The sequence below is a fragment of the Neurospora tetraspora genome (genome assembly GCF_033439725.1).
Source record: "Neurospora tetraspora strain CBS 560.94 chromosome Unknown B0H65scaffold_8, whole genome shotgun sequence".
Taxonomy (NCBI): Eukaryota; Fungi; Ascomycota; class Sordariomycetes; order Sordariales; family Sordariaceae; genus Neurospora; species Neurospora tetraspora.
In genome coordinates this window covers 1,078,926-1,100,058 of record NW_026944390.1, presented here as the reverse complement: position 1 = coordinate 1,100,058, position 21,133 = coordinate 1,078,926, and the positions used below count along the sequence as shown (strand labels likewise).

At 47.6% G+C, this 21,133-nt stretch overlaps 7 protein-coding genes across 7 annotated transcripts; 3 read left to right on the top strand and 4 right to left on the bottom strand.

Annotated features, from left to right (window-relative positions):
- The first annotated feature begins 3,280 nt into the window (after positions 1-3,280).
- B0H65DRAFT_477740 (uncharacterized protein) lies at positions 3,281-5,794 on the top strand. Its single transcript, XM_062827445.1, has 2 exons — positions 3,281-4,192; positions 5,745-5,794. Exons 1-2 carry the CDS (start codon positions 3,622-3,624, stop codon positions 5,747-5,749), a joined length of 576 nt encoding a protein of 191 aa, XP_062677551.1. The 5' UTR covers positions 3,281-3,621; the 3' UTR covers positions 5,750-5,794.
- A 3,075-nt stretch (positions 5,795-8,869) lies between these two features.
- B0H65DRAFT_477731 (uncharacterized protein) lies at positions 8,870-10,231 on the top strand. Its single transcript, XM_062827444.1, has 2 exons — positions 8,870-9,514; positions 9,586-10,231. Exons 1-2 carry the CDS (start codon positions 9,282-9,284, stop codon positions 9,785-9,787), a joined length of 435 nt encoding a protein of 144 aa, XP_062677550.1. The 5' UTR covers positions 8,870-9,281; the 3' UTR covers positions 9,788-10,231.
- On the top strand, positions 9,505-10,389 carry B0H65DRAFT_312489 (uncharacterized protein). Its single transcript, XM_062823323.1, has 2 exons — positions 9,505-9,514; positions 9,765-10,389. The coding sequence occupies exon 2, from the start codon at positions 9,897-9,899 to the stop codon at positions 10,248-10,250; it is 354 nt and encodes a 117-aa protein (XP_062677549.1). The 5' UTR covers positions 9,505-9,514; positions 9,765-9,896; the 3' UTR covers positions 10,251-10,389.
- Positions 10,390-11,173: 784 nt separating this feature from the next.
- B0H65DRAFT_532623 (uncharacterized protein) lies at positions 11,174-13,079 on the bottom strand (the record flags this gene model as incomplete). The annotated part of the gene is made up of 5 exons (XM_062828961.1): positions 12,536-13,079; positions 12,128-12,479; positions 11,736-12,073; positions 11,377-11,687; positions 11,174-11,322 (listed from the first exon to the last, which is right to left on the bottom strand). Coding segments are annotated over exons 1-5 (1,314 nt in total), but the record flags the coding sequence as incomplete, so codon positions are not given.
- Positions 13,080-15,375: 2,296 nt separating this feature from the next.
- B0H65DRAFT_312379 (uncharacterized protein) lies at positions 15,376-16,489 on the bottom strand. The gene is made up of 4 exons (XM_062823322.1): positions 16,360-16,489; positions 16,146-16,299; positions 15,477-16,019; positions 15,376-15,422 (listed from the first exon to the last, which is right to left on the bottom strand). The coding sequence occupies exons 2-3, from the start codon at positions 16,236-16,238 to the stop codon at positions 15,657-15,659; spliced, it is 456 nt and encodes a 151-aa protein (XP_062677547.1). The 5' UTR covers positions 16,239-16,299; positions 16,360-16,489; the 3' UTR covers positions 15,376-15,422; positions 15,477-15,656.
- B0H65DRAFT_312378 (uncharacterized protein) lies at positions 16,490-17,535 on the bottom strand. Its single transcript, XM_062823321.1, has 2 exons — positions 17,531-17,535; positions 16,490-17,451 (listed from the first exon to the last, which is right to left on the bottom strand). The coding sequence occupies exon 2, from the start codon at positions 17,125-17,127 to the stop codon at positions 16,681-16,683; it is 447 nt and encodes a 148-aa protein (XP_062677546.1). The 5' UTR covers positions 17,128-17,451; positions 17,531-17,535; the 3' UTR covers positions 16,490-16,680.
- B0H65DRAFT_312323 (uncharacterized protein) lies at positions 17,536-18,781 on the bottom strand. The gene is made up of 2 exons (XM_062823320.1): positions 17,983-18,781; positions 17,536-17,918 (listed from the first exon to the last, which is right to left on the bottom strand). The coding sequence occupies exons 1-2, from the start codon at positions 18,674-18,676 to the stop codon at positions 17,866-17,868; spliced, it is 747 nt and encodes a 248-aa protein (XP_062677545.1). The 5' UTR covers positions 18,677-18,781; the 3' UTR covers positions 17,536-17,865.
- Positions 18,782-21,133: the final 2,352 nt, after the last annotated feature.

The window sequence follows — 21,133 nt, the reverse complement described above, 5'->3', positions numbered from 1 at the left end:
ACGTGAGCGGTGCCAGAGACAATATGGCCGGAGCAACAGACGCAACAACAAGTCAAGTTTAATCGAACCAAAAGGACCAACAAGAGGAGATATCTAAGCTTATCATCGTCGACTTATATACCATGTACTAAATATGTGTGGGATACTGCTAAAGAGGTCAAAGGTATGGGTAAGTTGTGATAAAAGTAGAAGGTTGGCTTCCTTCACACACACACACACACAGACAGTTTATTCCGCCCGGCGGGCTTAACCCGAAAGGGCAACTAATAACAATCTGATCATACATTTCCCAAGATATGCCCTGATCTCCTTGCAGCCCGTACAATGTCCATTCTAGCTTCTGCCCTCTCTTCTACCATTTTTCTGCGGATTCTCGTAGGTTAGTAGGGTTGTTAGTAGGCCGACTTGAAGGCGATTCTTCAAGTGTTCAACGTCCTATCTTCGGCGGCTGAAGCGATGCCTGCTCTCCGTAGTACGAGGTGATGAGTGTGGGTTCGGTCGGGTGTAGTAGGTTGGGTGGTTTAGTCGGTCTGCGGTAAGTTCCCGTCGAGTCGACCCGTGGTTATTGCGAACCGTATCGTTGCCCGAACGGCCTTTACGTTGGGAGCCCAGTCTTTGTTATCCGATGGTGATTTCCCTCCTAGATAGAAAGAGATATTGCTTCTGTGGGTATTTGTGCACCGGAGCATCTCTGTTCTGTACGCGGTCCATCTCCTGCATCGGAAGAGGAAGTGTTCCACTGTCTCTCTGGCTTGCCCACATGCGCACTGATCGGACGGTGCTACTCCAATTCGGTGGAGGTAAGCGTTGAGTCTTACTATACCTGTTCTGAGCTGAGCGAGTACGCTGGCTTCCTTCCATGACAGGCGGTCGTAGAGCCGCTTTGTATGCTTGCCTAGTAGTGCTACGTCGACTCTTTTAGAATGACTTCCGACTTTCTCTGGTAAGTGCTCGCTGGTTCCTTTCTCGGATCGCGCCACGCGGAGCGTTGTCGACCGCATTCTGGGCGTTTGCGTTTGCGGAGTGGTGCCCTGTTGAGTGGCTTCTCTGGCCTTTTCCTTGGCGAGTTTCAAGAGCTTGTTTTCTTCGCTCGTAGGGAGCTATCGTATTGTCACTCTATTTCCGCTTCTTTGCACTTGAAAAGGTCCAGAAAGGGTTTGCCGTAGAAAAGCTACGCAAGTTTCCATCTGGACTGGATGCTCTATATGCGCGGATGAGAGAGAATATGAGCCAGTTCGATGGATCCGATTACTGCAAGCACATTCTTGCCGTTGTCGCAATTGTTCGCCGGCCAATCAGCCTTCAAGAACTAGCCTCTCTCGCCGAGTTGCCCAATACCATTTGCAACAATCTTGAATCTCTAAAAGATATTATAGGGCTTTGCGGTTCATTTCTAAGTTTACGAGAACAAACCGTCTATTTTGTTCATCAGTCAGCTAAGGACTTTTTACTTGGCAAAGCCTCTGATAAAGCTGGCAACCAAGCTTCTCAGGAGGCGTTCAGGTGGATTTTTCCTTCTGGGAAAGAAGATGTGAACTATACCATCTTCTCGAGGTCACTTGATGCCATGTCTACAACACTGCGACGCGACATATACGGCTTAAGCGCACCGGGATGTCCGAGTGACAAGGTCCAAGTACCGAATCCGGACCCGCTAGCGACGGTGCGGTACTCGTGCGTCTACTGGGTTGATCACCTATGCGACTTGGTTTCCAGTACGAACACAAAACGGCATGATCGTTTACAGGATAACGGGGTTGTCTATACATTCCTCAAGACGAAGTACCTTTACTGGCTGGAAGCTCTAAGTCTGTTCCAAACTATGCCTGCGGGCGTTGTTGCTATTAGAAAGCTCGAGGGCCTGCAAGTAAGTACAAGTCTAACTCCGCACTAGGAACTTGGTCTAACTAGAGATATAGGAAGGTAATGATCAATCGCAGTTATCAAAGCTTGTTTGGGATGCTTACCGCTTTGCTCTATCTTATAAGTCAATAATAGAGCAAGCTCCACTTCAAACATACATATCAGCGATTGTATTTGCTCCAAGCGGTAGCTTGATAAAGAGGAATTTCAGGGCAGAAGAACCTGAATGGATTCGAACTAAGCCGGCTGTAGAATTGGATTGGAATGCATGCCTCCAGACCTTAGAAGGTCATAGCAGGGAGGTTCACTCAGTGGCATTCTCGCCTGATGGCCAGCGGGTTGCGTCCGGTTCGGCGGACCACACGATCAAGATCTGGGATCCGGCATCGGGGAGCTGCCTCCAAACGATTATTACTAGTACTATAATGACCGATATATCGTTTGACCATACTAATTGCTACCTACGTACCAATGTTGGACGTATTAACATAGTTACAGAAACTACCGAAAGCCAAGTTGTACTAGATAATCCAGAGAGCCATGGCTATGGCTTGGGACAGGATAGGTCTTGGATTACTTGCAACGGCCAGAACGTACTCTGGCTGCCACCGAATTACCGACCGTCTAGTTGTGACCTCCAGGGACGGATGATATCCATCGGCAGCGTATCGGGACTGGTTTGGTTTATTAGCTTCTCGCAGGATATCTAATGCATTCTCACCCAAAGGGAAAGGCATTGAGGCTTCAAGCGGACGGACGGGAAGATTGTGGTCGGGCGAGTAGTCGGGCTGACCGAGGGACTCGATGATTTGCGGTAGGGGCGGCTTTGGATGAAAGACTCTAGGAACTACGCCTTGCAATCCGCCTGAGATCACCATTCAACAGTATACTCCTCGTCCTCGAGCCATGATGTGGGCTCGGACGGGATTGATGCCATGCTTTATGCCACCAAGGGTTCGGTAAACATGGGAGCATTGAGATTTGAGCCGACGCACGCTACAAACCTCTGGCTCTGGGGACCGCCATAACGAAGGTACCCGAATATTTAGGGTGATCACTCAAAGCACCTGGCCAGGACAGTGACTTGGTTTATGAATGATGGAAGGCAAGAAGCGAAGTAGCCAAGGTGAAGATGACGGTCAATTGAATCCTATGCTATCTACCCGCCAACACATTACGGCCCTTCCGGGCCTTATCCTTTCCTCCTCTTCGGCTCACTGAATGAGGTACCTGGAGTGACCGCCTGCTGCCCGGCCTCACGCAACGAACGTCTAATTTTAGACAAGTCTTGGTAAGGTGGCAGCCGGGTCGGGGGGGGGAAGGTGCTGAGTGCTACGCTACAAGTTGGGGAGCTGAACAATGCGGGCCGCTGCGTTGTCACTTGTGCGATCTCCGCTTTCAACCTTCTGGACCCACTTCCCGATTCTTGCTGTATTTCCTGCAATCAGACATGTACCCCTTCTTCCTCCTTCTTACACAGAAGTCCTCACAACTATGATAAGCGTCGTAACACTGAGCGGCTCGACTACCTCGCAATGAGCATTCGGGTTGACCTGTTTACAAAGCTGCAGGCGTTTACTGGCGGGGTTTAGCGTTTGGCCGGCATCGCCCCACCCGAAATCATCAGACGAGAAACGGCCCGGGCCGCGGCAGTCCACAACCCCCCGGCCCACCACCCGCTCACCCAACGCTTGCGCACGCCCCCACCGCGCGGCTGGTCCCATCTCCACTCCCTTACCGAGTCCCAAGCCCCCCCGGATGGAAACACACCAGAGGAGACGTGGCTCCCCCGCCTCCCCGGCCTCCGGAGATGGCTCGCCCCCGACTCGGCAGCACCACCCCGAAGCCGGAAAATGTGGACCCTCCCCTCCGAAGCGGACCCAGAGCTCCACTGGCTCACGCACCGACCGGCATGCCTGGCTGATCTACCCTGTGGTATCGCGACAACCCATACCTCCGCCTGCCCCGAATACACCTCGCACGATGGGTTGGCGAACGCACGAGCCACTGGGACTTCCACTCCTACCACGCCCGATTCAACCACCCGGCGAGACGTTCCGCACATGCATCTGCGGCGAACCATGCAAAAAAGGCCACTTCTTCCGATGCCCCCTCGTCACGTGGCAAAACCCTCGAGCCACATCCGACGCGCCACATGCCTTCGGCACCAGCCACGCCACCTTCCTCGCCCGGCTCAGAGCCCTGAAGGACGAAGGCCTCACCGGCGTCACCACCACCGCGGACGGCAGACTCCTCGGCACCCGAGCACCCCTGCCAGAACCCGACGACACCGACGACGAAGCATTCCCGATCATCCCCCCTTCCCCCTCCCCGGATCCGGCTTGCCTACCCCACACTTCCGAGATAGGAGAACAATCGGTCCACACGACTCCTATCCTAGCGGAACTCCACCAAACGCGCACGACCGATAGAAGCGAGGGGCTCTCCCTCGCCGGCTGACGCGCACGCCAACTCAACGATGGAAAGGTTTTTCCGTCCCCGGCCAAGCTAGTGCCTGACCCATGGGACTTTTCGCCTGCTTTTTGTACCGATGCCCTGCCGCCGTCACGGGCACGACTCATTATTATGTATGGTAGAACGTAGTCGTAAAATACATTCTTCTTCTTCTTCTACCATCTCCGCATCTTCCCACTACATACAACCATCGTCCTTTCTTCCGTTCTTAATTCCAGCCGTTTCAAAATGGAGGCGCTTAAGAGCGAAATTGAATCAATCAAACTCCAAATCCAAGACCTTTGCAATTTTGCTGAAACCAATTTGCAAAAATCCACTCCCTCTTCTTCCTCCACTCAAACCGACGTCATCTCTAGCGCCATCCAACAAGTTCTTGAGGTATTGAATCGCATCGACAACAAGCTCAACGAATTAACAACCACATCCTCAACATCCTCAACATCCCCACCATCGATACCATACCCAAGCAACACCGTCGGTACTCATCCTATTCGAAATCTTGTTTGTCCAGAAGACGGGTTCTACGGTCTGTCCCATGGCAACCTCAAAAAGCTTTCCCATGGGCCCCCCACCAAGAAACGGAAATTAAACGCCACCCTTCTACTACACAGCAAAAGGCAGAATTTTGGTCAGTCTCGAGATATTAGCAATGTTGTCGGCAACAAAGATACTAAACGGAGAGACTATGAAGAAAACGAAAAGCAGGACGAGGAGGACCAAGAGCAGGACGAGGAGCAGGACCAAGGGCAAGACAAGTACCAAGAGCATGGTAACAACGAGAATAGCAATCAGAACAGCGACAATGACACTGACGCCGCTATCAGTGTCGGTTGCGGTGATGCCCAAATCAAAGTCGACAGCAACACGAAGGATACTAATACCGATACCGATATCGAATCAGGTCGTCAACTCGCAAGCCTAACGATAGACAATGGTGCGATCTTGCGATTCATGTCAATCGTATACGCTTGGGACAGTGCGGACGATACATTGAAAAGCTCGTTCGCCTCGAGAAAGCCTACGGACGAGTTGTCAACTGCTAGGCACTACGATAATCTACGACGAAAAGCACAAAATCTCAGTATTTTGTACACCGTTTTGGGCATGTCAGCCAGTTTTCGGCTTTCCAAAGTCATGAAAGAAAATCAACATCGACATCGAGCAAGCGGAAGTTGTATATCAGCTGTGTTAGCAGGTCGTGGCATCGAAGACACTCCTAAAGCGCGGAAGGCATTCGCGAGGGAAATATCTGAGGCTCGGAAGATCATGAAGATGGTAGAAGGATACGATGGGCTTCTCTGCTTTTTACCCCTTGGGTTTGGTAGTGGGTTCACATTAAGAGCTTTGACGAGGTTTTCGAACAAAGACCTCGAGACCTTCCGTGCCACCATTGCTCGGTATGAAAGCCTAATGTTGTTGAGTGAGGTGGGCAATGAGTTTTTACTCTCTGTTTGGGGTGAAGGAGAGTTCAAAGAAAGATTGTTCCAAAGGAGACAGCTTGGCGAACTGCAAAACCTACCCAACGAAGACCTCATTAAGTTTCTGACACCCATTCAGCCCGAGGATGGTAAATAGGGTAGTCTTATAAGGCTGGACATTACGTTCAAAATAAGCCGTATCAACCGTAGCTGTATTATTATTTTTTCTGCTAGTTTTTGTTCTTAATCAAGTCTGCTGTAGTACAGATAGCGGGACTCGGATCCCGAACACGTAAATCAACACTGCAAATCTTGTACGATAGGTGCCATAAGCACCATCGTGAACGCAATTGATCTATAGAATCGCGTAATCAAAAGATGCTAAGGATGTGCTTGGTTGTGGTCGCCTTCTAGTAGAATAAATCCAACTCCGACAACTCGGACGTTCGCTTCGGAAGCCGATAGTCCGTTTATTGAAGTGTCGGGTGCTCCATAAGGTGTTGAATATTCCCCTTCTAAGTCGTTTCATACGTAGGCACAAGAGAAAAGTTGGGACAGGTTCCTGTTCCGGGCTGAGAAATGGCGTTTGCTCATTCTTTTCTCGCATCTCTTTAATCAATCAATCCTTCGAGAGGTGCGGAAATGTAGCGGATAGTGATTGTGGGGAGCTGTGTTTCTAGATATGGCGGTCAGAACCCTAACCCTAGAGCTGGCTCAGCCAGCTCTAGGGTTAGGGTTCCTCAACCGCTTGGTCGATGTGGGTAGTCTGCTATCACTGTGGCACGTGACTAACACTAATGTCCGCTGAATTCGGTGGGGGTGGCAGGCAACGCCCCAAAGTAGTTTTAATTTAATTGTAATGAATTTCTAATATTAAAGGAAATATTTATATACTATATAAACTTTTTCGTATTATAAAGTAAAAGTATAAAATAAAACGAAAATATTTTGTATTAATAAAAAAGTTATAAGTTTGCTTGTATATAAATAAGAAATTCGACTATATTAGTATAATATGAGTTTTCTAGTAGTTTTTATCGTTAACCTTTGGCCAGCTAAGTATAGTTTACTACAAAAACAGAGAAACGATTTTCCAAACTAGTATTCTACACCTTCTTTCTCCTACTATTTCCGAGCCTTCTTTATCAACCTTTCAGGCCTCCGAGGTACCACTACTGCTTCATCGAAGGTATCCTTCTCGAGGGTATCCCTCTTCCGTTTGCGAGAGACTTTGTTTGGGATTTTAGGACTCTTTAGCCCTTCACCATCATTCAGACTCTCTTCAAGAAGAGAAATAAAGTTTGGAGAGGTAAGGCGGATAGGCGTATGTACCGGCTTAGGCGGGGGGAAGTTGGGCGTGAAGGAATCCGAGCTGGCTCCATCAGAATCTAGAGTCATAATCGAACTAACTGTGTCGTCCAAATCCGGGAGCGCTTCTGGCAAATCCACCATGGCCGTAGGATATATGCGGTGTGGTTGAGGATATTCCTAAGTAGGATAAGGTGTAGGGGATCGCCTCTCCACAATCCCGTGTCCGTGGCGTATTTTGTATGCCATGCTAGATACGCGGAGGTTAACGCTGTGATATGCTGAAGCCGTGACCGAGAAGTTCGGGTGGGGTTTGTTGATGGGATAAGTGTTGCCAAGCAATTTATGGGATTCCACACAGACAACAATGTGCCAAGTGCTCCCTGGCACACCCCAGATGGGGGTTCCTTGTTTGTTTTTGTCGTCTTCGTCTTTCATGAGACGCCAATCTCTGATATCACCATTATCATCGGTCTGGCCGGAATATATGTCGGTTGGATGTAGCGGTTCGACGAGTTTAAGAGTAGCATAAACTCCCTTTAACGGTCTGTTGGTAGAGTCTCGGACTTGGCAAGTGATAGACATGTTGAAGAATAAAGAATTGGTCGTAGAAGGAATAAAAAGACCGGATAGCTTGAGTAGTTGAAGGTGGATAATAGAGGATGGTTACGGGTATATATACGTATATGGTTGCTGGTAGGAGGTGGTATTCTATCTTTGGATTATCAGTTGGCTATCCCTTATTCTCGCCACCTACGGGGTATATCACCTTTTAAGGTCTAGTTTCCTTTTCGCTACATTCGAGATTTGCAATCCAATTCTACCATAACCATCATTCGATCCTTTCGTTACCGCGCTAAGAATTTCCAGCGTCTTCTTGTTGTAGTCCGATTTTTATCTCTTCTAAATCGTCGGCAGAGATACGACCCGACGGTGGATTCGTGGTTACTATAGGATACCATAGAGTCATCTACATTAGCTAGTACCCGTAGCTCCCTAGGTTTGTCTTCTAAAACATCTACGATAGATAAACTGGGAACAAGCCAACCGACGACTATTTCGTCAGTATCCACTTTGTGTAAAACAAGCATAACCTCAACTATTACAACAATTCCCTCTCCACCGAACGACTCCGTCTCATTAAGCAATACTAAACTTCCGATTACAACAGTCGTCTCCCACCTCTGGAATAGCTCGTTTACGTTAATCCCATCTAGAACTCACGCAATCTCAGCTCTTACGTCAACATCCGATTGTTATCCCTCTTTACCAAGCACTACAGAGATTTCGAGTACAGCGCTCGCATCACACTTGTGGCAAACCTCCTTGTCTTTATCCAATGAACGATCAAGCATGCCAACAGTCTCATCACAACCAGTTTTTGCAAGGGCGGTAAAAAATCTTCCGCATGCTGGAGTGATCATTGGTGCTGCGTTCGCACTGAATTACTAGCCGCTTGGTTCAAGTGTCCCGAGGGAACGGAACGCTAATTTAGTTTGGTGCACCCCAGAGAAAGTGGGTCTGTTGTAGAATAATTGGATAGTATACGGTTGGGAAGAAACGTAGCATCTCAAAGTGATAGCCCAGTTATACAAGGATAACTTGACGATACTGTATATCTCACGGTGTCATATGTATTAGATATCACCAACAGGTGAAAATTTTCTTGAATCTAGAACGGATGCCTTGGATGTTTAGAGTCTATGACTTAATAGTGTGTATCACTTCTAGTTCTAGTTCTTTTGGAAGGGCGAAGGTAGCAAACTACAGGAAGATTCTTTCAATATTAATATTATTACGATAGGGTGTAATTAAATATATCTAGGCCTGAATATATTTTAGTTAACATTATTATAAAGACTAGCGTACAATGGACTTAGCTTCTTCTCAGGACGCTGTCACTCCGACCTATGGCAAGCAGACGCTCACCGACAACCCAGGGGATCACGGAGCTCACCCGTGATGAGTTTTCATAGTGACATTCATGCAAACAGATATGGAGCGTTCTTGTCGTAACTGATGGCCAGGGCGTGGCGGAATTGGCGGTGATCGGGCGGCCGAGGAACCAGTGTGGGATGTTCAATCACCTTAAGGAAGCTACGTGGCAAATCGGCCATTTTGGGCGGGGTCGGGCTGCAACGCAAGTGACGAACACAAAATGGCTGACAATGGAGGGGGGCCTGATGCAGACTTGAGGCATTCCCAACAATGGCCCAGATGAAGTATTGTACGGATTGCGATCGTTATTTTCAAAGCGCAGAAGCGCTTCGGCATCATCGCCTGTACTCGAGGCGGCATGAATTTGCCCGCCCTTACGCGCAGACAACAATATCAGGTTCTGGAATGGCGTTTACAGGCTTTGGAGGCTCGCCAGCTAGCTCCTTGACTCAGACAGCCCGCGGTACGGCCGGAGATGATCCCTCTAAAGACCTAATAAGTTCTCTAAAAGGGTATGATCATTTCGCTCTCGTCGTTCCTCCGTCTTCGGAACTTGCAAGTATTGACAATAGCCTCCGAATAGGCTCTACTCCAGCGGGGAGTACTCAGACCTCGTGATATCCTGCGGAGGAAGGAAATACCATGTGCATAGGGCCATCGTATGCACGCAGTCCGAGTTCTTCTCTGCAGCTTGCCGCGGAAGTTTCAAGGCTAGTGACAGTCCATACACTAGCAACGACACTAAACTAACATTATATTTAGGAGGCACAAGAAGGAAAGATTGACCTCCCAGATGATGATCCTCGGCTTGTCCATATAATGGTACATTATCTATACCACTTCAACTATGACGTACGGCTATAACACGAGCGTAGTGGTTTTGATGGGTTAGAAATGGACGGATACGGAACCAATGTCAATGAACCGGCAGCGGACGCCCTTCTGACTCATGCAAAAATTTACGCCTTAGCAGAGAAGTACTTGATCAGTGGACTGAAGGCTGTCGCGCTTCGACAATTCAAGGCGGCGGCTACTGTTTCCTTGGATATCGATGATTTCCTTGGGGCAGCGCTAGTGGTGTACGAATCCACTATTGAAGACGACAGAGGCTTAAGAGATGTCGTCGTGGAAACCCTTTGTAAGCATTCCGAATGGCTAGACGAGGAGAAGGTGCGAGATGTGGTTAAGGAGTTGGGAGCTTTAACGTATGATATGGTTATATATATGCGCCAAAAGCGTATGTTCTAAACTAGGTCTTAGGTCAGTTAACACGTTAACGAGATGGTCCCCGATGATGTCTGAGAGATGATGCCGCCCAATCCGGAGATTGAGGCGCTGGAGGCCATTGCGAGTTGCTCGGCTTCGGCAGTTACTGTTATGAGATGGATCACGAATGATGGGAATGATGTAGATTGAGGGATCCAGCTTACTGAGGCTGGAAGGGATCGCCAGCTATATAGAGCTGGCGATACAAAGAGGAGGAAGGTCTGCAAAGGAGGGGATTCTGGGAAGTGCCAGAACCGCTGTCAAAGGGGCCTGCAGGGCAAAGGACTAGCGGTCTGTGCAGCAAACGCCCAGAATCTTCTCACACATGTAGAGAGCGTGGAAGCTGCTTTCTTATGTTCGGAGGCTGTTTGCTCCATTTCCTGAGCAATCCCTTCTACTTCTCCGTACCTATCATTCATATACGCAAAAAGCATTTCCAATACTGCAAGCCGCTTTTGGGTAGTTTGGTCAGAACCACTGTCGTTCGAATTTGGAAAAACCATTTTCGTAGCGGTGTCGGAAACCGGATCTTTGGGGTTCAAGTATCGACCAATGATTGTTGCTGCAGGTAAACTGGGACCGAAGGAGCATCTGAAAGGATTTGGAGGGGGGGCTGGCATATCTTCGGTTGACAGGCCATGAGCCCTAAGGGAATCAACTTTAGCAAAGTAGTTTTCTCGAGCCTGCTTGACAGCCAAGTTTGATAATACCGTCCGTAGATCTCCAATTTTTGCGGTAAGTTGCTTTACCTCTCTACTGTCTGCAGAGAGTTTGAGCTCTTCCCGGAAGTGACAACGCTGTGCGCGAAGTGCTTTCATATCCTCGCGATTTTCAAACGTTTCTAGCGTAGCCGCTGTCGGATAAAGTGGTGCTTTGTCATCCCTACGCAAGGATGCCGAGGCCAGTAGCTTGAATAGCTTGGAATCGTCTTCAGATGTACTATCGAAAACGAATGACATCAAATTGTGTGGAATATGCCTCGCTTGGTAAGAGGTTTCGAATGTTTTTGTGTTATGGCTCAGGATGTGGTTTCGAATAGCGGATGTAAGGAAACCTTGTGTAAAAATTGTAAGCAAAATAGTAAGGGAAACGGGTAAAGGGTTCTTACCATCAATTTTATTTCCACCGCCGATTCGCAGCGCATAGGGCCGGAGAGTGTTTCTGTTGCCCGCTACCAACCATGTCCGGTTCCAAAGTTCCAGATATTTGTAGTACTTTAAGGGAAAGATAGGCTTTTCCTGCATCCCATCCTTCCACCTAAGTTCAATGCAATCAACATCTTCCAAGTTTGGACGCTGAAGTAATTCGTCGAAGGACGAAAACTCTGTTTCGAAGGCATCATCATGTAGAGCTTGAATAGCTACAAACGTAACTAAACAAACGATCTGGCATGGTACCATAGTAGCAGAAAAGGTCACCCTAGAAAAGTGTTAGTTTGGATCAACGGTTAAAGGCAAGAATACATACACATCTGCCCCCTTATCAATTTTGTTAGCCGATAGCTTGTTTTGATTGATCGTGATCTCAGCGACAAGCCTTGCCTGCTTTGTATCCGGATCGCGAATGACAAGTAGCTTGACTTGTCGATAAAGCATGTTCTCATAAGTGCCGGGCCGAAAGCCAATGCTTCCTATCAGCACCAATGTATGAAAGGCAAGCCGATGTCTAGGATCACAAGGTATATCGACTGCGCGTTCCCACAAAGTGCTAAGAATAAGCAGAACATCATCTGTTGTGGCTGCAGTTTTCTCAAATGTTTGTTTGCATGAGAGGTTGAACTTTTGTGCAAGAGTTGATTGGATCCACTATGAGAAGAAATGTCAGTACACAGTATTGGTATGGGTAAGGAGGGAATCTACCTGGATAACCTCTCCACGGGCCTTCCCACGGTTGCCAAGCAATGTCCATTGTTCAGAATCTTCGTCTGAATCTTCATTTGAATCTTGATCCCTTCTCTTCGCGAGCACTACAGCATCAGCTTGAGCTACTATATGCTTCCATACAGCAATAATAGTCACTACTGATTGAACTGTTGGTACCTGTTTCTGTTCCTCGGTCCCGTCTATACACAGACGCCTGCATCTTGCATAGCGTGTATAGTCGGCCAGAAAGCTCTTGCAGATAGCAATGGACTTTTTCTTATTTTGGCACACACCAAACCAAACCTTATCAGCCTCTTTTTGTGTTAATTGTAACACATCTGTGACAAATCTAAAAAGCATTAGTACGCAATATCAAAGAAAACAGCAAAATGATAAGGTACCTACCTATTCCATAGACACCACGCGCGTTCTCGCTGGCCTTTGGTCTTCTTACAAAGCGAACGCTCATGTGTTGTTACCGTAAATTCGTCGACGTCGGCAAATGCTCTTCTTTTCCGTTCTTCGACGTCGAGTACAGTCGGCGGTATCGGCGGTTTTTGTAGCTCCATCCCTTCCGTATTGCATATGGATGGAGTGCGATCGGCACCGTGAGACTCAAAACAATACCCTCTCAAGCTGCAATGGCTTACGAGCTTAGCATGTTTTGGAGGAGAAATCCATTAGAAAACTCGGAAGGAGGGTTTCATATGAAAACCAACGCAACCCTCGCAACGTAGGGGCCGTAATTCATGCGGTAGAATCAACTAGGAAGAATGGATATACAATGAATGCAATTAGAATGGGACAGAAGTTTGCTTGTTTGGTTCAGTCGGGAATCCGATAGTAAAGATGCAATTTATATCTTGAGGCCATTCTAACTCGCCTGAAGGGTATACGTACGGAGAAAAGTGTTCACCAAAGCCAACCACACCTCCCAAAAGCCAACCACTCCCCTTCTGAGTAGGTGTCAGGAGTAAATGGCAGGGGTAAGCACCTTGTGTAGTGTATGCCTCGCCCACTCAGCTGGGCTTGGCGTAAGTGGAACGGTGCACTCGACGGCGAAGGCAATGGAAAACGGTTCTAGAAACGGGGGCGGCGTTTTTAGCTGAGTCATCCAAACCCCTGTTGAAATCTACAAAAAATGACTCCCATAGATAAGCCACCAATCGGTGGCTTATCTATGGGAGAGCGGACGGGATCCCGAGTTTTACACCATCTATGGCCGTATGTACAAAAATGTCATCAAAGACAGCCTTATCAAGTTCCAATTCTCTCTCGCCGAACCTCTTCCTTTAGCCACTCCCATCCTACTAAATCCCATTACGGGCCCTTATGTATAAACAGATACTCATCCTGTAAACAAGGTGACAAGTAGCGCGGCAAGCGCGGAATGATTTGCGTGGTTATTGGAATTCATTTTTTCAAGAGGCGATGAGTAGTGCTTTCGTTTGATGTTTGAATCCTTTCGTTTGATGGTTGCGATGATTAGACGGTTGCTGTTGCAATAAACACAAGCGAGGTTGAATGTTCTCTGAAGTGTGAGGAAAGCCGGCTAAGGCCGAGATTTGGTGGTCGTGGCTGCTCATTTTGAACTTGTGGTCGATGTGGTTCAAGTCTAGCAGGTGATGATGTCTGCTCGTTCGTCTTGATGGTTTTGGTGGTTGCTTTTGATGAAAGAGCAGAAGAGGTTTATGTTCTCTGAAGTGTGAGGAAAGGGGACAGGAATACGAAACGAACGCGTACGGTACCGCTTGTGTCTCGTTAGACGTCATTCTTCGTCCGAACCCCGGTCCAAGAACCCTCTCCTCTTCTCACAAGCCTCAGCCGACCCAAGGGACTGCCAATCCTCCTCCCCCTCAGACCGAAACTTCTCGTACCTGTGCCATCATCTCGCAGCCCTTGCTCTCATTTCGATAACCCTCTTCCGGAGCCGGGGAGATGCGGATGATGTCTGCTTTGTTACACCGGTTGGTCAGTTCCCAGTGGTCCTCAACTCGATCAGTATGTAAGTGTCTGGAAGATAGACAAACCTTGTTGTTTAGTTCAGTTTCGTGTATACACGTCCCGAAATCGGGTCACGAATAACGCGGGGACCGCGAGGTTTATTCCTCTCCTCTTCTTGTCGGGCGAAATGTGCTTCTAGTGCATTCTGTGAGATGTTCTCGTCTTTCTCCTCATAGAATAGTGGGGTGGTGCCGGTACTGGTGTAGAAGTTGTGTTTGGAACTATTGCTGGTTTGGTTCTTCCCCATAACCCTTGATGCGGTCGGCCAGCGGGCCCGTCATCCGAAAATGACATTGAAGGAAACTCCTTAGGTATAAATCGAACCGTGAAGAAATGGTGCAGTGAGAGATGTAGAGGAAAATGTCCGAGGGTGGGCGCTATGAGTGGCTGATTATGAAATCTCCGGTAGGCAATTATCAGGAATATGGAAGGACACTCGGGAATCCTTCTCGAAACTCTCCAGGTCATAATGATCCCAATCAATCCTGTTTAAAGAAATCTCTGGTCCACCTTGCCCTTACGCCAAAGCCATGACCACGAAGGGGCATCCATCCCCTCTTCGGGCTTGGTAGGAGGAAACACTTGGAAAGCTGGGAGTCGGATGGGAGTAGCCTGCAGGCACTGCGAGTGACTTCATGTTAGAAATGAGTTGAAGAGGAGTGGAAGTGAAGGGCAGAATGGGGAGGGAGAGACATACCGAGGCTTGCTTGACAAACGGTAACACTCAACGGCGCCCTCTGAATAGCGTCGCGAGGGAGGGTGGATGGGAGCGAGGCTCAAAGCTGGAGGCGTGGAGCTGCTGTGGTGCGGTTTGGCTTTGGGAAAAGGAGTGACTGGGGAAGATCTTGGATCCATTTCTTTGCTCTTCGGGCATTTCGCCATGGAGTCGTAGGTCGGAAAAAAATTCTTGAGTTTGTCTTAGCTGGGACCGAAGGGATTCTTCTCTTCGGCGTCTTTCCTCGCGTCGTTCCTCCTGCCTTCCCAGAACCAGTTCTCGGACTCTGATAGATCGCATGACATATTCGTGTCGCGTCCCTGTTTCGTGTTGGTGATCCGTGCCTCCATCTGGCAATAAGCCCGTCTCTCTGTCAGCCCCGGAAATGTAGCCCCGAAAACGTTGGGGAGGAAGACGGATAGGTGCCAGATGTATAAGTATAGGCTCAAGGAGTTGGAGAATAGCGCGGGATGTGCTTTGCCGTCAGTCGGTTGTCTCTGGGCAATGGTCGGAGTGGCTGCTATCACCATGTTGTTTTGAGACCCGTGGTGTTTTGCTGATGATGCTGTGAGACTGGTTGGTTAGTTTTTGTGGTCCTTAATAAATGCCTGGAGAAGATGGCCAAACCTTGATATCAGTTAGAGTATGCATTGCAGTGTTTTGCCGATAATGGTTGAAAGTTGGCTGGCGGGGCCAGGCGTGCGTTGTTCCTGGAAACCGAAGGTGAAGAGGATTGTGTTGATGAAAACTCTGTCGATGAAGATGGTGAAAGAGGTCTGTCCAAAGAGGCCAGAGTAAGGAGTCGGCTTAGACGCTGGTCCAGTCTAGGTCCCTTCGCCGTCCACCTTCTCTTCGGAGACAGCAGCACCAAAAGTCAACGCTTGTTGTCGGATTTCGGCAAAATCGGCAGCGATCGATTCGTGAAGTTTGACTATCAATGCCGCGATGGCCCGGATCGCGATATCGAAGAACAGTGTCGTCAATGCAGACAGCAAGCGTGGTCCACAAGGGCCATAACACGGTGTCGACGTTGATGATTGCTTGGATGGCGGTCGCGTTTGATTTGGTGGCAATCGCGTTTAGCGTGCAAAGCACTTTAATGAAGAAGCCGGCTAATAGCTGATGTTGCGTGATCGTCGTTGCGCATTGTAAATAGTAGCCGATATGATTGTATCATTCCCGGAAGTTGATGGTCCAGTTGGTCTTGGTCTCGTCGCATCCGCGTAAGAGGGCGGTCCAGGTGTAACTTCTGGCGGTGATGTAGCCGGAGGTGTAACTCGAAATCTGGCAAGTGATGCTGTCTTCTGGATCGGCTTGATGGTTGCTTTTGTAATGGCGCTGCGATCGAACCGAGTGAAAGGTGAAAACGACGAGCCGGATGGCGAGCATCGCAAAACCAGGAGGAGGAAGTCGTGGAAGAAGTCATGATGATTGAATAACCGTTGAGCTTCTAAAGATTAGTTGGTCAATTTCTAACCGATAAGCGTCTAGTTATGGAAGATGGACGAACCCTGATGTCAATTTAGTTGCTGTAAATCCGTCCCGAAATAAAGTCACGAATCACGCGAGGGCCGCGAGGCTTTTCCCCTTTCTTCTCTCTGTCGACAAAGATGGGCTTCTAGCGCCACCTGGGTCTTGTCCTGGCAGATCAGACATGTCTCCGATCCAATCCTTATAGAGTTTATCGGCTCTCGCCAGAAGTCGCACAACACCGAGCATATATCACTCCACAATAGCGGGCAGCCACATCCAGAATTGCCACATTTGGGTTGTTGAAGGTACCGGTACCTCTAGCCCGGGTTCCCGCGTTTGGGGGATGCTGAGCATGATGTCAAAGAATGACACTTTTGCTATCGGTGAAGTGCTTGAAAGTGGGAGACTGTTGCATGATGTCAGAAAGGAGTTGAAGAGGGGGCATCGGAAACGTTGTTAAGTATTCGATTCTGCTTTCGAGGAACTCGAGGCTCTCTTTGGCGATTTTGCTTTCCTTTTCTGATACCGTTGTTGTTGGTGATACTTGCTTGGCCATCCACTGAAGCGTTTTGCCGATGGCGTTAGAGAGTTGGAAGGCGGGACCAAGGCCTGAGGTGAACAGTTTTGTGGCGGTAAATATTCTGTCGATGACGATGATAGAGGATATCCAAAGAGGAGAAAGGAAGGAGTCGATGACGATGATTCCGTTGATGGTTGTGTCGATGATGATTTGATTGAGAGCAAGAAGCAAGGTGACAAGCAGCGCGGCAAGCGCGGAACGATTTGCGTGGTTGTTGGAATTCATTTTTTCAAGAGGCGATGAATGGTGCTTTCCGGAGAGGCAACCCAGCTCTTAAGTCTATGGATTGGTTGGTCAATAAGCGACCCTGGAAGGGAAAGAGAAGCTGGTGATCGTTTCGAACTTGTGATCAATGAAAATGGTGACCGCATTCCAGAACGGCCATAGGATGACTGTGTCGAGTTCTGTGACTGTGTCGATGGCGACAAGTAGTAGTCGAACGAAAATTGTGGCAAGTGCTGAGCACTGCGGATCGTTTTGAATCATCTTGGGCTTAAGGTTGTTTGGTGAAGGAGTAGCCGGTTTCTCAAGGTTGCTCCGGGTTCATGTCTGATATTGCCGCAATATTTACTGTGGTTAGATGGCTGCCGTTGCTATGATAATAATAGAGGTTGATGGACTGAAGTACCGTCAGGCCCAGTCGTGGTGAATTTGCTACACAAGTCTTGGCAAACGTAGCAAGGCGTGCTCCCTCTGTTCCCATCTCCGGAGTGTCCGGCATCGGGGGTTTGGTACTCTCTGCGAAGTGCACCTTCTTGTACAGAGGTAGGTTTCCGTCGGCGTGTTTCTCTTTGGGAGTCGGCTTAGACTTCGGACCCGTCTAGATCCCTTCGCCGTACGCCTTCTCTTCGGAGGGAGCACCGAAAGTCAACGCATCCGTTTCCTTCACAACTCCTCCGCTCAAGATGCAAGTGGTCTTTTCGACCTGCTTATCCATGCAAGCCTTGGAACCCGTCTTGTTGGCTAGCTCGTTGATGGGAGCGGCGGCCTTGGTGCTTTATTCTGCAAGACGACTTCTGTGTGAGATTGGTTGGTTAGTTTTCTTTGTTGTTGATGAATGTCAGGAGAAGATGCACAAACCTTGAAGATTGCCAGCTACCTGAACAGCCTGGGCAACCCCACTGGCCTCCCCCATCATGTTGTCCATTGGGTGCGGCATATGCCACACCATCAAGACCTTCTTCGCATGGTCGGCATTTCCCGAAGAGTGTTCGTAGAAGACGACAGAGTACCTCCCAGGAGCGCAAGTTTTTGCGACTGGGTCTACCTGTGACCGCACTGGAGTGTGACGGACAGGGGTGGAGGAGTTGATGAAAGAAGGTCCGGTCGAGGGATCGCGCTTGGGTGAGCGAGGGTTGGTGATGGTCATAGCTGCGATGGTGGCATCGAAAAAGTTGTGGAGGTAGTCGATTCTGCTTTCGAGGAACTCGAGGCTCTCTTCTGTGATGGTGGTATCTTCTTGTGATGTTGGTGTTGGCAGAAGGAAGGGCTCGATCCATTGTAGCGTTTTGTTGATTATGGTGGATAGTTGTGAGGCGGGACCGGTAGAGGTGGTTTTCTGGTTTGAAGAGCAAGAAAAGAACGCAGGGGCGTTGTGAAATGTCTCGTCAACGGAGAGGGCAAGTGCGGTCCACAGGGGCCAGAGGAAGGAATCCATGGAAATTATCGCGTCGATGACGATGTTGTTCGCGTCGATGATGATCTTGTTTATCGCGTAGAGGAAGCGAATGATGAAGCCGGCTAGGACGGAAGTCTGGTAGTCGTTGTTGCGCATTGTAGATTTTTAGCCGATAGAATCGAAACTCGGCAAGTGATGACGAATGTCTTCTGGATCGTCTTGATGGATGCTTTTGAATGGTGGTTGCGTTTGATAAAACAGCAGTAGAGCTTGTTGTTCTCTGATGAGAGGAAAGAGGAAAGGAACGCGAAACGAGCGCGCGCGAAAGCGAGTACTGGGCAGGAACTCTGGAGGGTTGTCAACTTCTTAAGAGGCCTGACGGGGAAGAACGGGAATGATGGGCTTGTCGAAATAGCGGCAGGAGGTTGCTGCCTGGTGTTCGTAGCCGGAGGACGCCTCTGCCGCGGTTCCTGGGCATGCAACTGTCGAAGTAACCCGGACCATTTCCGGCTGGTATGGGTCGAACGGTTCAGAAGTGTCTTTGTAGTTCAGAAGCTTCCACGTCAAGGTCAGCCATTATTCGCTCTGAAGTTCAGTCTTGGTTGCCTCATCTTACCTGTTCTTTCAAGTTGGCAATTGGGTGAGTCGGGATAAAATCCATGAGAAGTCTACTCGTGAACAAGGAGCAACCACGGCGTCGATCGCCCAAGTGATGAGACTGAACGGAATTCTGAGCGCATGGGAAGCTGATGTGTGCAGTCCTTCTGCGAAGGGAAATTATTTTCGTAATGAGGGACAAGGGAAAGGATAGAATGCTTGTTAAGAACTTCAAAGAAGTGCACAAGATTGACACAAGGCTTGGTAGTCTTTTGGGGAAGAAGGAAAATGGAAAAGGTGGATGATTCTGATGGGGAAAAGAAAAAGAGATGGGAATGGGTTGGGGGGACGGTCTATAAATACCCGTGGAGGAGGAGTGAGAGCACGGGCCACTACTCTGACAAAAACATCGAAACGCAAGAGGTAACTGCTGAATTTCGTAGGTCGTGGTTAAGCATGTAGGTGTTCGTTCTTGAAACAGAAGAAAGCTGGTCTGGCTGCTGTTGCTGATTATCGTTTCTTCGGTTGCAAGAGAAACTGGAGTTCTCTGAAGAGATGGGGAAAAGGAAAGATGAGATACACGCAAGACGTGCGGCTGCGGAAGCTCACGGCTACTATTTCAGAAGGGGCAGATCAATGCATCCATGTGCGTGGAGGTACAGATGGCAAACTGCAGGAAGGGCGCCAGGAAGCGGGAAGCGGAAAGCAGGAACCAAGACAGCGGTCGAGGCTCCACAATTAGGGCTGACCAATGAGATGTTATACACAACAGCGATGGTCTCGTCCACGACAATCCGACTTTGAAGACACTCTAAAGCTATTGCTGTGGTAAGCCTCCCACGTCCTTATGGGTCATCGTGACACCTTCATCACCACCAGAGCCTCCCTCGAACTGTTTTTCTGAAGGTCAAAGCTGCCATTATCTTGGTGAAACGTGCCTAGAGGTAGGAAGAGATTACAGTACTTCAGATTGATCAGAACTACCGTGACCAGAGGAAATATCGGTATTTTACGACCTAATTACAGTTGTCATCGTTATCTTTTCATCTATTAAGGATAATAATAATAAATTTAATTTTATACTAACTCAAATACTATTTATATTCGTACAATTATAAAATGGAATTTCGGATACCCAAAATCGTTTCTCGGTACCGCTTACTAAAATCGATTTTTAAATACCTAAAACTCTTTCCACTTACCTAAATCCTAATCCATTTATTTACTACTTTATCTACTATAATTAACTCCAATCTATCGTATATATTATAATTAATTCAAATCTACTATCGTATCTACTAAAAATAATTTCCAATCCATTGTATCTACTATCAAAAACAGTTCGACACTACTAATAGGTCTACTATAATATTCTTAATATAGATACGCTACTTCTAAGTCTACTAATATATCTACTAGATGGTCTTAATTTAGATTTCGTCTACTGGTAAGTCTACTAGTAAGAGATTTCGTCTACTAGTAAGACTAGTAAGTTTTAGAATAGTCTTAATTTAGATCTCGTCTACTAGTAAATCTACTAGTAAATTTTAGAATAATCTTAATTTAGATCTCGTCTACTAGTAAATCTACTAATAAGATTTAGAATAATCTTAATTTATATTTCGTCTACTAATAAATCTACTAGTAAATTTTAAAATAATCTTAATTTAGATTTCATCTACTAGTAAATTCCACTTTTTTTTTTTTTTTACCATCTAGTAATATATATCTCTAATTCCCTTCATTGTAAGTTATTAAACGCAATAGAAATCAATAAAATACGCCTCCCAACGCCTAGACCATCCAAAGAAGTTATTAGAAATTATTATAATAAAACCCAACCGCTATATAAATATATTTATAAATATAATATAGTAAAACGCTACAATATCTTCAATTTAATATATATTAATATTAAATATAGGTTAAATATCAATCTCCCTTTAAACATCATTAAATCGAAACAATATATATCAAATCCTATAAAATATATTATATTCTCTATTTTAAAAATTA